Source organism: Lethenteron reissneri, chromosome 11 (assembly GCF_015708825.2).
Source record: "Lethenteron reissneri isolate LAM-NWPU_2019-01 chromosome 11, ASM1570882v1, whole genome shotgun sequence".
Classification (NCBI taxonomy): Eukaryota; Metazoa; Chordata; class Hyperoartia; order Petromyzontiformes; family Petromyzontidae; genus Lethenteron; species Lethenteron reissneri.
In genome coordinates, this window is record NC_083789.1 from 9,208,130 (window position 1) to 9,223,513 (window position 15,384).

The window sequence follows — 15,384 nt, forward strand, 5'->3', positions numbered from 1 at the left end:
ACTTGTGTATTGGTGGTTTTGGCTGTCCATGGGATTTTCAGCATCCTTCGATACAGCCACATTTCGAAAGCTTCGAGCCTTTTTGTTGCTGTTGTTGTCAGTGTCCACGTCTCTACTCCGTACAGCAAAATTGACCAGATGTAGCATTTCAGTGTGCGCAGTTTCAGTGATATACTCAAGTTGCGGTCTGCAAGGAGTGTTTTCCATTTAATAAATGCTTGCCTTGCTTGTTCAATTCTGCTCTTGATTTCGACTTCATGGTTCAACTGATCGTCAATGATTACACCAAGGTATTTAAATCGGTGTACTTGTTCCAATTTTTCGCTGCCCAGCTTGATTGTTATTTCGCTTGTAGTTCGGCTGACCTTCATAACCTTTGTTTTCTTTTTATTAATTCGTAAGCCCCATATTTGACTCTCTGTGGCAACCTCGTCCAAGATTTGTTGTAGGTCTTGTTCTGAATCGGCCAGCAGTGCAGTGTCATCGGCATACCTGATGTTGTTGATGTATTGTCCATTGACTTTAATACCAATATTTGTATCTGCTAGTGTTCGATCAAAAATCTGCTCCGAGTAGATGTTGAAAAGACTGGGTGAAAGTGGGCAGCCCTGTCGTACACCTTTTTATATTGGTGTTGGGTCTGTCAATGATGAAGTTGATGTCGTTTTTATCTAGTCCCAGTTGTTTTATTAGAGCTGCTAGTCGGTCGTGGTCGACTGAGTCAAAGGCTTTCTCGTAATCTATGAAGCAGATGTACACTTCTTTCTGATGTTCGTAGCATCGCTGTAGTAGTATTTGTAGACAGAAGATTGCTTCTCTTGTGCCTAGTCCTTTACAGAAGCCAAACTGTGTGTTCTTCAATGCATTTTCGCATGTGGAGCGTATGCGCTGTTGGATCACCTTCAGGAAGACTTTCAGCACGTGGCTCATCAAGCTTATCAGTCTGTAGTCCTCGCATTTCCGGCTTGTTGCTTTCTTTGGTATGGCCACAAAGATGGATTGTAGCCAGTCGGATGGAATTTTATTGCCATTGTATATTTGATTGTACCAATTAGTCAGTTGTCGTATGTTGTTGCTGTCTAATAGTTTCAGCAATTCTACATGGATTGTGTCGGGCCCGCACGCTTTGCCTGACTTAGCTGTTTTGATTGCATGTTCTACTTCTGATGTTAAAATGTGTAGAGCGTCTTTCGACATCTGTTGGTCTTTTTCTGCAGGTGTTCTCGTGGCGCCATAGAGCTTGTGTATATAGTTTGTCCAGGTGTCCATTTTTTCTTGTTTATTTAGGATTGGTTGGTTGTTGTTCGCATACAAGGTAGCTGTTGGGGCTGGTCTGTAGATGTGACCAGCTTCTTTGAGCTTCTTGTGCAGAGTAAAATTGTCATGTTTTTTAATTAGTTCTTCAATCTCGGCGCATTGTTCTTCCATCCACTTTTCTTTTGCCTGTCGGATTGCTTCTCTGATCTTCTGTTGCATTTGTTTGTACTTCTTCAAGTCGTTATTTTTGTACATTCTTCGTTTGCTCATTAGATCGAGAATATAATGTGTCATCCATCGTTGTTTCTTTTTCGGTGGCTGATGTCCCAGCATGACTTCTGTTGTTTCTGTGATGCATTGTTTGAACGAGCGCCAGTACTCCTGAACATCTGCTGTTTCTGTTGTTATTGAGCGGATGCTATCGTTGAGATGTTGCTGTACTTGTCTTTTATCGGCGCTGTTCTTCAGTTTCTCCAGGTCTGCTCGTCTTGTCTTTGTACATTGTATTGATCGCAATTTGAGTCTTATTGTAGCTGTTACTGGGTTATGATCTGACGATATATCGGCTCCAGGGTAGGTTTTTGCTGTAATCACACTGGACTTAAACCTGATGTTAATTAGGATATAATCGATTTGGTTCCTGACGATGTTGTTGTCGGAGTCTTGCGGCGAGGTCCACGTGTACAGTCGTCGAGGTGGTAATTGGAACCACGTGTTAGCAATACTGAAACGTTCTTCTTGGCAGAATTGAACCAGTCTGTCGCCTCGTTCATTCCTTGTTCCTAGTCCGTGTTCTCCGACAATGTTCTGCATTCGACCGTGGCCAACCTTGGCGTTGAAGTCGCCGAGGATTATAGTGATATCTTGCTTCTTCAGCGGTTTCAGCGTGTTGGTTAGTTGCTCATAGAACGATTCGATTTCATGATCTTGTTTTTCTGCTGTTGGAGCATAAACCTGTAGAATGTTCACGTTGACTTTATTGCCTGCTAATTGTAGTAGTGCTATTCGTTCTGATACTGGGGTAAAGTTGTTGATTTTATTCGCTAATTTCTTGTGTACCATAAAGGCGACACCGTATGTTTGTTTGGTGTTTTCTTCTCCTCCGGAGCAGAAGATGTGGTGTTCGCTCGATATAAACTTTTTGTTCCAGGCCATTTCGTTTCGCTTAGACCGATTATGTTGATTTTAAGTCGATCCATTTCTTGTATGACATTGGCTAGTTTTCCTGCTTGAAGTAAACTTCTAACGTTCCAAGTTGCTACTTTGAAAGGGTTCTTTGACACAAGCTTGGAGATTCTTAGCACCCCTGTCCTATTTAAAGGACGCCGATACTCAGGGCCTGTGTTGATGTTGCTCGTCATCATTGAAGTTTTCAAGGGAGAAATAATCCAAGTAGTTTCCCGTTCCTTTCTTGGATCACAATTTATTTGAAAAGGTCATGTGGGGACCTTTCGAAACGGGTTTTGTCTGACGTCTCCACTGAACTCTCCCCGCCTTGGGTGACCCTTCTGAGAGCACTAGGCTCTCGACGGTATAGCGATCAGCTTCTCAGACGTACACAATACTCTCGCCGCGTTAAGGCATTGATTATATTGGGAAAAAGACAAAAATTAAAATTGGTTTTCTATATCGACACAAGCACTGCTTCCCCCCTATGTTCCGTTTGGAATTGATTAAAGCTACCAGTACTGCCTCTACTTGATTACTGTGACATTGTGTATAAATCAGCCCCAAGTACTGTACTGAAGAAGCTTGACTCAATGTATCACTCGGCCTTAAGATTTGCATTGAACTGCCCATATAGGACTCACCACTGTGATCTCTACATTGGGTCAAACTTAACATCTCTGAATGTTCGACGGCTTGTGCACCAGATCTTATTTATTCATGATGTACTTGCAAAAAAATCTGCAGATTACCTGCTGGATCTCGTCTCTGTTTCAAAGAACAAATTTTACCTAAGGTCTACACTCATTTACCAGCTTAATATTCCCTATTGCCGTACATATACTGGAGGAAGGGCCTTTGCTATTGATGCCCCCAGGGTCTGGAATGCTGTTGCAAATAAATTGAAACTTGAGTCACTACCTATGAGATCTTCACTCAAAACTGCTCTAGAGGAGTTGTACACCCCGAGCTGCCAGTGCTATTCAGTGACCTAAAATAAAATGTTTCGCTCCGGATGATCGCTACAAAGTATGACATGTGTTTTGATTTAGTGTGCTGATCTTAAAGGTGCATTGAAAAATTACAATACTCCGATTGATGCTCCTGCTGTTGTGGAGTGACGCATGCAGCCAGCTATGGCTGCAGGGTTTTGGTAGTACATGTTGTTTATGCCATTTATTGTGAAAATTCCGTCACAGTTCCTATGATTGCTTTTTCATTGCTTTCATGGCTTTATTTTGGTGATTTCGAAAAGTTGATTGGTTTAGCCATGTTTGTTTGTTGTAGTACAGAGTTAGACTGATGGCCTTAATCTAAGCTGTCTTGTGGTTGTTGTTGTTATTTGACTTGCATCCCACTGAGATTTTTGCACACACCGTTGGTGTACGGTGTTTTTTCTGCAATATTTTTGCTGTCTTTTCTTGGATGTTCTGTTTGCACTTAGTCACATATTCACTTTAAGATGTTTTTTGTTCATGTTTTTGTTTTTTGTTTGTTGCGGTTGCACCCGATTCAAGAGCTGAATGGCTCACAGGGCTATACCTAATAAATGAACTTGAACTTGAACATGATATATAATTGATTATAACGTGATGTTTCCGTCACGCAGTGTTCTTCAGGTAAGTAACTCGCGCGTTTTAGGGGAACAGACTGTATGCCTCTCTCTCTCTCGCGCCCCATTCTACCAAGGACCCAGCAAATATTCAGCGAGAACTTACGCCCTGCTGTGTGAGACCATGGTGTCTCCATGCGAGTCTGTGGGTTTCCTCGCTATTCTACCGGTCTCTTTGTGAGAGAGCCCCCATCGATGAAGCCAATTGCCAACACATTACACTTTCCCCAAGGGCCTCTATAAGACTCTGCAGGTCTCTATGGGTCCCGCTTGGAGAAGCCACCGACTTCAAGGTTTCTTCGGGATCCCACCGGCGTGCATCATCACCCGAGACTTGGGGATCCCGAGACAGACTTTGTAGCCTCTTCAGCTAGGAGCCATGAGTCATCACTGACAAATGGGCAATGCAGCAACCAAACACATTCCTGTGGAGGGAGCTGGTAGGAACGTTGGGTTGCTCGGTCGATGGCCAGGGTCAACGGCGGCGTGGTGTATTCCGCAAATATGCCCAACTGTGAGGGCGGGCACAAGCCGGCGTGAGTAGGTTAAGCGTTGAGTTTTATAAGGGCACCACGGGGTGACCAGTCCCTCCCCTCCCCTCCCCACCCAGCCTACCCCTCCCACCCCCCACCCAGCCCCTCCCTCTCCACCCAGCCCCTCCCTGCACGATGGACGGACGGACATAATAATCCCCGTGTGGGCTGGTGTAACCAGTAGGTTCCTACCAGTATTATTCTGCCGAGTTATCCAACACGTCAAGACATGGCTCTGAAAATTCGCGATATATAAATTGTTTCCTAATTCAGTTTTCAAATGGTCGGTCAAGTAACAACGTGGGTTGTTGATGGCTATGTGAATGTTAGATTGACACCGGGCTTAATCCACCCAAGCAGCAGTGAGTTTCATAAAAACGACTTCAACGAGCGGTTGCCAAAACAAGTTTACAGGTTTGTTTTTTTCAAATGCAATTTGTTACACGCTGCACACGCACCTGATGATTTATAAAAAAAAGGCATCGAACGTGATGTCGAGAGCTCTGACAGATATCGTGTGTGTGTGCGTACGTACGTATATATATGTATTGTGTGTGTCCAAAATTGCAGAGATGGCCTTCAAAAGATCCTCACTTGCAGCACTTGACCCAAAAGCCTACAGGGACTATTTGGGGGACATGTATCTCTGTCTGCATCACATGTCATGCAGTGAACCGCAAATTAATAGCACTGTCCTTGTCGCGTGGGATGCATAAATAATTGATTGGGCGAGTGGCAATGCGTAACGCGGCTAAATATGAAGCAGGTGCAGCACTCGGTGTTAGAGAATGGCCCACAGAAGCAGACATCACAAAACTAAGTCTGAGATCCCTTCTACACAGTAGAGGGGGGTATTTTCCCACCCCACCCCGGCCAAACAGAGGGTAAATGCTAATTGCACGGTAATAAAACAGATTTTTTTGTTTTCAATTTAAGAACTAGAATTTAGCCAAATTCAGTTGCAGAACAAGCACTAAATAGTGGGACGCGAGTAACTGGGGTTTTAAAAACCCTGACTTCAATCAATAAATGTGTCCGTTGTTTTCCATTTCTAGCAGTGTAATGTACAAGAATAGTAATTGTTCTAGCTGCCACAAAATCCCACCGTGACCTTCGCTAAACTCACCAGCTATCTTCCAGCACGTGTTTGCCATCTATGTTTAATCCAATATTTACACTCCTTCAAAAGAAGTGCACAGAGATCAATATTTGCACCACACGGGGCACACTTGGTAGCTCCCACACCGTGACAAGAGGGGCCACTCAAGCGGTCACTGTGGAGGCCCCTTTGTAAATAAAAAAATAAAATCCCCAAAATTGTATACCAACTTGGGGGATAGACAATTAATAATGAAAAAAAATGTGCCAATGTGTTACTGCTTCAGCACCAGCTTGAGTGTTGGAGAACAATGCACAGACACATTTAACAATTTGGTACGGACGTTTTGGTTGGTGATTACAACCGGCACCATCAGGCATCAAGTGATGAGACGAAGTCTCCATTTGTATCTCTCTCCGAGAGCAGTGTAATCCTTTCGTGTTCGATGAACGTCCCACAGGAGCGGATGTCACAGAAGCTACCTTTGGCTACCCTTCCGAGTGGCCTTTGATGCAGCACACTGCCATCGTCGCATGATAAACAAACCGCTGTATTTAATGCTCAGAGCTGGGATTCAGCCAAATGAAATGCAGAACAAAATTTAATGTGGTGGGTTGTTTATTTATTTATTATTTATGCAGATGTAAAGGCGAGCCGACACAAGGTTGCAGGGGGTTCGTCTTTTATTGCTTCCCCCAGTCCACCCTCGCCCCCAGCCTTCTCGATCCAGTTCCCGCCAATTCTCCCCTTTTTCCTGCCCGTTCTCTCTCTTCTATCCCTTCGCCTGCTCCCTCCCCCTTCCACTGTCACCGTCCCACTCCCCCTCCTTTTGGTGGGAATCCTTCCCCTGACATCCCTTACACAGTCATTGGTGACCAGACTAAGACCTTCAACTCAGCGACACTTGTGAACCCGGTTTAATCACTGAACCCAGGCTCTCAGGGGTGCCTGCTCAGCATGTCTAACCTCTGAGCTACCTCGCCACATCCGGCCAGTGTGGTTCCTATCTCGAAGCGGAATTTTTATCGTTCGTTATATACGAACAAGTTCACTTGTGGATGGATTGACTAACAGTCGAATTGGATGGACCGCTGAATACATGATGGGATGGATGAGTGATCGAAAGAGTGGTGGCTCCTGAATGACGCGATGAGACGGAGAGTCCATTCCACTCTCTTGCGGAGCCATGTGACCCATTCTCGCCTTCATGAACGGCCCACGGAAGCAGATGCCACAGAGCTACCTCTGAGTCTGACATCCCTTCAGGTGGCTTCAAGTGTCTCAAGATTAACAACTAATTCCTTCAGAACTGCCTTTTTTGGTGTTCTGTTTTGTTGTCCTTTCCTGCAGCTCCGGTTAGGACGGTTGGCTACTCACGGTGCGAACGAAGTTCGACATCTGTACATGCCGCCCCCTTCCCACCTCCACCCCTGTGCCACCGGTGTCAGCATCGCGCACCTGAGCCGCTCCTCCAGCTCGGCGATGCGGGCCTGCATGTCGCGGGCATCCTCCTGCGCGGCCTGCATGCTGGCGTCGTAGCGTGCGCGGGCCGAGCTCAGGGCGCCCGACGCCTCCTCCGTGTCGCGCAGCCGCTCACGCAGCGACTGGATGAGCGACGCATGCCGGGCGCCGTTCTCACGGTGGGATTCCAGCTCGGCACGCAGCTCCTGCGTCGCCGACTCCTTGGCCGCCAGGCGCCCACGCAGCTCCCGCAGCTGTTTGAGAGGTATCGGGGGTGGCGGGGGGGGGGGGCGTGGGAAGAGGAGGAGGAGAAGGAAGGGCATCCATGTGCCACCGAGCGAGAGACAAAATTTGTTCACACACAGGCGCGACGCGAGGATTGTTTCTCCATAAGAGATTTGTTTTTAGTTCGATCGCGTAAATAGAAATCTGTCGTTAAACTCTCCACCCCACCCGTGAGGTTTGTCATGTAAACCGAAAATGCCAATTCTTTTGCAACTCACCGGCGAGTTGAAATGACAATAAGCTGGCACGCTGAATGCTTGCACACGTGACCGTGTAATTTGTTTGGACGTGTAGGGTGGCGAAGGGTCCTGACGCACGTTTGGTGAGATAATTTTGGTGGAATCACAGGCGAGATGAGGCGCCGATTTCGAACTCCTGGTACATTTCAGCCGCTGCTAGAGGCTGCTCCCACCATGGGCAGCCGCTGCCGCATTGGTGGCCGAAACCGCGTGCAGTGAGCTGGCTGCCATGCAGCTCGCGTTCAAAGAAAGACCACTCAGGAGGCACGAAGAGGAACCACAGACGAGCAGGAATGCTGCCAAATCATGAGCCGGTGCTGACAATTACCTAAGATTTACGGTCCTGTACATGTTAAGCTGTTATCAGCCAGTTGATGAGCGTTTACATATGGGAGGAAATCTGAGCACCAGGATGAAATCCCATTGTGCGAGGGGGAAACATTATATCCCATACAGATGGAATAGGTTATGTCCACATTTTTGCTGCACTGCATTCTCCTGGCTAGCCAGGGTACGGCTCCTTGATGCCCACGGGAAGCGAATTTCACAACATTTGTGTAATCCACCAACCCTTACCTCGACGGTCCTGGATTGCAGGCGTGCGTCACCACCACGTGATTCATACATGCACCAAGCGATGCATGTACGGTGAGCATAGGAATCGATTTTAATCGACGAGTCGTTAGACACACATTCATGAATACCGCAATTCCATAAACCATAGAACCTCAATACAGTATGTACCCGAGTTGACCCCTACACCACAAACAACACCCTGCATTCCCATATTCTTAGACAGCTCAAGTTGGCTGCCAAGTTGGGTAAGAGTCTGATTTCTTTGCGATGATTTCATCTCACGGTCTGGCCAAAATTCCAACGTCAGAATTCACGCCGAGTGGAAGTACTTCACCTAGCAAGCCAATCGAAAAATGTGCAGGCGGGGAGAAGATTTCACTTTACGTCTGGCGTAGTGAGTGACCTGCCGCAGCGTACGTGATGACTTGAGTCATTTTTGTAAAATCATGGAGATGCCATTTCCCCCCTCCCCCCACCACTACCACCAACTCAAATTGTCCTTCAACTCGAGGTCTGGAGACAACTCCGGCCTACCCAGGTGGTTCACTCGAGCAAACATGAACCGACCCGTCCATGGACGTGCGGTGTGGGTCATCCCGGGCTGTGGCCTCCTCGCAAGGCTGCATCACGAAGCGTCGTCTCGCGTAGCGGCACACCCACGGACAACTCTCGTCGTGGAAAATTTGCTTTCCACTTTCATTCCAAGTTCACTCATTTCGGGAAGCTAAATTGATTGCAAACAAAATCACGATTCTGTAATATTACATTATTACATGTATGAAAACTGAATGGCACATTAGCGTTCACGAGTTACCAACGTTCCCCCCACGTCCCCCACCTTCACCCGCCCCCCCATCGTGGTTGCGTCTCTGGCCACAAAAAGACAAACATGCCCTGCATAGTCTTAACATACTGTTGGGGCAAGTGCTGTTAGTGAGCCCCTTTGAAGGCTGGCACACGAGGGGGTGGGTGGCCAGCACCACGGCCGGCCGCCTTTGTCTCCCCAGTGGCGATGTTTACTACACACCGCACCGCACCAGGCCCTCATCTGAGGCTGAGTCGACCTAGACCGAAGCCCGGAACCGATTGAGACAATCGTCGCCGGTGTTTGGCAGCCGTGGGCGGCAATCGAACCGGGGCGGCCGCAGAGGTCTCGTAGCCCTCTCCGGCCGCCCCCACGCATCGTCACGCTCCGCCGTCCTCACCTCCGCCTCGAGCCCCTCCTGCTTGACCTGCATGGCGGCGAGCTCGCTGCGTGCCGTCTCCGCCGCCGTGCGGTAGTGGCTGCCCGACAGCAGCTCGCGCGACGGCGCCGCGGCGGCCTCCAGCAGCGGCTCGAACGTCACCTTGCGCGGCGAGGAGCGGGGAGGGGAGCGGGGATTCGTCTCAGCCGCGTTTGGCCGGGGAAATTCTTTCCAGCCTGCACATCACGACCACTCGTCGCGTGCATGCTCAGTGAACCGGAAACTTGGAGCATTTTTCCGCACCCTGCACACCACATCCAGTGTACCTCCTCTCGCTATGTTCATTAGTCACGTGCATACTCTTTTGTCTACCAGCCACCTGGAGAAATTGCCGCACTCTGGACACCACATCTGCTATACTATGGCTGCGCGTTTACTAGTCACGTGCTGCCTACTCCAGCATACCAGCGATGCTTGTTAATATTCTGTTAATCCCGTGGGGGGGGGGCGCCCCGTGAGATGCAGACCACTATTCGATCATGACCGTACCCCGGCAGCCCATCACTAGGGCCATCATCACCACCGTGACCGCCAGCCACATGCTCCCAGGTGCACGCCCGCTTGTGTAAACACACGCACACACACCTGGCGCATGGGCTTTAGCCGTAAGGCATTTTTACTTGTTAGGAGGTTATCTACATATCATTGCAAATGGTAAAGTGCTATGCTAGCATAATGCAGTCATTAAAAAACTGACGGATTTCCAGCGATCGGATGCCATGACCAGGCAAGAGTGGTCTTTCTACCGTGGCTGTAAGATAGAATGTGCACATATATATTATTTACATGTTTTAAAAAAAGCCATGGGTGTTTTAAAAAAATAAGGACAAAAATAGTTTAATAATGATTATCATTCATGCTTTTTCAATTTGTAATGTGCCGCACAGCATTCGCTCGCTCTCGAAGAGAGAGGACTGCTCAGATGTGTGAGGAACCACAGACAAGCGGGAAGACAGCAGCCAGGCGGTGTGTTGGTGCCAACAATTTCCCAAGCTCTGCAGTCCTTTATATATTAAAGGTGTTTTTTTGCAGCCGATTAATTTGCACGTGGGAGGAAACCGGAGCACCCGGAGAAAACCCAACACTCTATCCCATACAGACGGAACAGATGGAGTCCACATTTTGCTGTACTGCATTCTCCTCCTAGCAAGCCAAAGTATGGCACCTCAACGCTCACCGGAAGGAACTTTTTGGCATTTGTGTGATCCACGAACCCTCGCCTCCACAGTGCTGGGTTACAGATGTGCGCCACCATCACCCGGTAATAATAGTGAGCCCGATTTATAGCGCGTAGAGAAATATAGCGCAGCAAGTCATTAACACAAGTTAGAGGCACAGATTATGATGATGATGACAGCATGAATCTGGTCTTTCAAAAAAGGCTGCAATAATGTTGTGATAATAACTCCGAAAATCAAGTCCAGCTGGTTAACACATTTTGTATTTTAATTGCCACAGATTATCGAGTGTCAGGATGTAATATAGTTTAAAATAATAAAAACACCCAGCGTAAATTCCTAAGTTCGGTGCGTGAGTTCATATATTCACTCATTTATTTATTCTGGAGGATCATGTTCGTAATGGCACATCTGTTGAATTCCTGTATGGTAATCGCACTCAGCAGTGATCCCCCGTATAGCTTTAACAGACTGTTGGGACAAGTGCCGTGAGCGAACACCTATGAAGAGGTGGGTGGGTGGACAACACCACGCCCGGCCGCCTTTGTTTCCCCAGTGGCGATGTTTACACATCACACCAGGTAACAATTTGAGGCTGAGTCGACCTAGGGGAAGCCCAGGACCGATTCAGATCATCGCCACTGGTGTTGGCCGTGAGCGGGAATCGAACTCGGGGTCGCTGGGTTCATAGCGCAGCGTGCTGATTGTTGCACCACCGCTCCCCACGCGCACGAGAAGCTACAATCAACTTGCTTTTTTTTTTAAGCTGAGCACCGCCACTCGCAACTTGTTGCAGAGGGTTTTGCCCTTCGTGCCCGGTGGCCATCCTGGTAAATAATGTGGTCTGCATTGAGCCGAGAAAAAACACGCGCCGCTCGCTTCGCAGCGAGAGAAGGGTCAAGGCCTTGTGTGCCAGGCGTCACGGTCCAAAGTTACTTTGACGGGTTTTAAAATATTCCCGCGAATTACCTCATTAGCAATAAACTCAACACGCTCGTCAACGACGCTGCCTTGTTGTTCAGGGGTGTGTTGAGTCGTTGCTACACTGCGCCATTGCAACATTTCTCCCGGGTGCCAGACTTCACCCTTCAATGAAACAGCGCCTTCATAATAACCTTGTGCAACGATAATGAGCCTAATACCAAATGTGCTAATTATTCTCACTTCTATAATTATGATGATGCCCCCCCCTCCCCGACACACTGTTGACCGTAGAGACCATGTAAGGGCCCAGATGCGCAGCTCTGGCCGCAGCCGTTCATTCCTAACGATTAGACGGACGTGGCAAGCCAGTTGCGTACGCCAGCAAGCGCGTTGATGATCACCGCCAGGTCCTGCGCGGCGTTCCCAGCACAGCGATGCTATGAACCTCGTAAAGTCCAACTAGCGCAGTTGTTCTCGTAAGCTGGGGGTGCGAGATGCCCTTTGTGGGGGTGCAAGACATGGGCAGGTTTTTTTTTTAGACGGTAAATCATCGAAACACAAATTATGCACGGGCACGTAAATACAATTTACTTTTGATTTAAAGCTTTCGTGACTGCAGGGATTCATATTCTTGGTTCTTTCGGTAAAGTCACGTAGAAGGGAATAATTAAATAATAAAAATTTCAAACAAAAAAATTCTCACGACGTTTCGACTGCAACACATGCAGTCTGATGATGATTGCGTGTGTTTGTAGTCGAAACGTCGTGATAATTTTATTGTTTTATATTTTTATTATTTTCCTTCTACGTGACTTTACCGAAATAACCAAGAATACAACTTGCTTTGTTTCATCAAGCCCTATGTATGTATTAACATTACACATTGTTTAACGATCGAGAGCCAAAGGGGTACAAGGCTGCAGTAAAGGTTAAGAACCGCTGGACTAGAGGATGGCTTGGGTCGCTTAAAAGGCTGGCCTGCAGTGAGACGTGACATATAGCTAAACAAATATACAGAAACTGGCCAAAGGAAATGAATGTGGAAGGCCTGCGCGTGTATAAGTTTTGGTTTTCCACCATGGCTACGGGAACAACAGAAAGCGCCATACAATATAACTGGAATTGGCCAAAAATCCTAATGCTGAAAAAGAACCTGAAAATCGCTGAATTGGGGCTACGCACAGCAACAACAGCGCCCCCTTCCTACGAAAACATTCCAGTAACCCTCCTGAAGAACGAGCATTGAAGAGTCAGTGAGGCTCTCCTGGAGAAACAAGAATAATAATTAAAATAAACTGGCCGAATAATAGTCATGTACGTGTCTTTGAGTTAGTTGCGTGTGTTTGCGTAAGTCATGTGTTGTGATGTTTGTATGCCCACGGAGTGGGGAGCGGTGGTGTAGCGGTTAGCGCGCTGCGCTACGAACCCGGCAACCCATGTTCAATTCCCGCTCACGGCCAACACCAGTGACGATTATTTGAACCAGTCTTGGGCCTCCCCTAGGTCGACTAAGCCTCAAATGAGTGCCTGGTACGGTGTGTAAACATCACCACTGGGGAGACAAAGGCGGCCGGGCGTGGCGTTGACCACCCACCACCTCGTGTGCCGTTCCGGCCTTCATATGTGCTCGCTAACAACACTTGCCCCTACAGTCTGTTAAGGCGATATGGGGGATCTTTGTCTTTGTGTGTTTTTGTGTGTCATACGTGTGAGCATGAGCATGTGCGAAATAAGTTCTGCATACATGCGTATTACAATGTGTGGGTTTGTTGTGTAACGCCTGTTTGTGTAATTCATGTGAGATTGTTTGTGTGTGCGCGGAGGTTTAATGCTGGCACAGGTAAATCCTCATTGGGCAATAAATGCAAATTTTCCACGGGGACCCGGTACCACAATAGAGACCTGGTTACGGCAAAAAAAAAAATAACTAACAAAAAAGCAAGTCTGGTCAAACAAAATCATGCGGCCGGGCGTGGTGCTGGCCACTCACCCCCTCGTGTGCCGTGCCGGCCTTCATAGGCGCTCGCTAACAGCAATTGCCCCCAACAATCTGTTCAGCCTATATGGGGGATCTTTGCCTTTGTGTGCGTGTCTTTGTGTAAGGCGTGCGCGTGGTTTTGTAAGTCTTGCGTCGTATAGACACGGCACACATGGTTACTACTAAACAACGCCTGGCTGTCGCAATCAGTGCTTCGATCGATAGCTGTGCTGTGACGTACAGCATAGGCACGGGTCAGGTCAGGTTAGGGTCATGGGTATACACCAAACGGCTTTCTCATTGGTGGTCGATGAAGACCGCACGCTCATTCTGCATCGCTAATCATTCTAGAACAGGGGTCGGGAACCTTTTTGACTGGGAGAGCCATAAAAGCCAAATATTTCTAAATATATTTCATTGAGAGCCATATAGTATTTTTAACGTATAATAAATGAAATATGTCTTACTTTTAATGCGACTTCTGGTGCTACATGGTTTTGCTGATGGCCTTGTAGTCTGGTTCAAAACGTGGTGAGGTTGAGCTTCGTGCAGGCGTGACCCGTGAAATTTATCTTCAAAACTAATTTCTGTTTACTTTAAAATGACACAGTATTATTAAGCAAATATCACACGTATTTTAAAATCAGTTCCAAACTGATTTTTATTTTTTTATTTTTTTATTATTATTTTTTCAACTCAATATTGTCTGGGAGCCATATGCCGTCACCGGAAGAGCCATATATGGCTCGCGAGCCATAGGTTCCCGACCGCTGTTCTAGAAGGTAAGAAGCTGGTAAAAGCGTAGCCCTGCACATTCTAGCTCACGCCGCTCCTGGAGGAGGCAGTACGGAAGAAATTTGCAGTCCACGTGTTTTGTATGCATGGGATATAGTGTTTCCCCCTCGCACACGAGGGTTTTTCTCCGGGTGCTTCAGCTTCCTCCCACACGCAGCACTCATTAATTGGCTGACAACACCCCAATGTATAGAGGACGGCAGAACTTGGGCACATTTTAGTGTCAGCTCATCGCGTCGCCGCTGCCTTCCTGTCCGTCTGTGATTCCTCCTCGCGCCCCTGAGTCGTTCTCTCTCTTCGAGAGCGAGCGAATGCTGTGCACGATGGCACGTTACAAGTTGAAATGTATCCGTTGCACAGATTCAAAGTAAATGAAGAGGCTGCACAAGCATGATATAAAACTTGTCTTGTGTTATTATTACGGACGTGTTGTGATGAGTGTGGCGGTGACTGGGATTGTTCAGAAGTCGGAGATTAAACCAGCTTCTCAATCGTCACGAGCTATTGGTCTCAAGCCCAGCAATAAATAACTGCTCGTAAAACCATGGTGTTAAATGTATACTTTTCCCTTAAATGTAGCTTCAGAGCAGCTTTGAGAATTAATATATATTCTGGCAAAGAATGTGGGAAAGTGTGCCCGTGTGTATAAAAGAGGTCGCTGTAAATACATCTCCGAGGTAGTTCTATGATGACATGTTCTGCGGAGCCTTTCTCTGTCACGTGAGGTAATGATTCGCTGCTCTGCGAGAGTTCGCAACTCATCACGCTGCCTCATGACTTGACGCCCATCGCGTAAGCGGAGTACAAATTGGAGAAAAGGCAAAATAAGAAAAGATGTGTGTGTGCGTGGTCACCATTTACCTTCGCGCCTGAGGAACTGCTCCTTCTCCAACAGAAGAAACAAGGAGGTGAGAATTAGCATCGGATGAGCATTCACATTCACACACATTTCCTGCTGGGATGACACGGCCGTAATAACTGGTTTGCACGATGCAGCCGAATTCGCAATGTGTGTCAACAGCACTTGTTTAACCAT

General features: G+C 47.5%; 1 protein-coding gene across 6 annotated transcripts in view; it reads right to left on the reverse strand.

The window, feature by feature from the left end:
• Positions 1-15,384, reverse strand: part of LOC133341421 (coiled-coil domain-containing protein 170-like) — an 85,639-nt gene that overhangs the window by 61,880 nt on the left and 8,375 nt on the right. For 4 of the 6 annotated variants that reach the window (XM_061550039.1, XM_061550036.1, XM_061550034.1 and 1 more), the window contains 3 exons: positions 15,210-15,234; positions 9,435-9,575; positions 7,127-7,383 (listed from right to left, as the gene is read on the reverse strand). In XM_061550039.1, the coding sequence (XP_061406023.1) occupies positions 7,127-7,383; positions 9,435-9,575; positions 15,210-15,234 (423 nt within the window). The remainder of the gene's footprint in view (positions 1-7,126; positions 7,384-9,434; positions 9,576-15,209; positions 15,235-15,384) is intronic. The other 2 variants (XM_061550035.1, XM_061550038.1) reach the window with 1 other exon arrangement.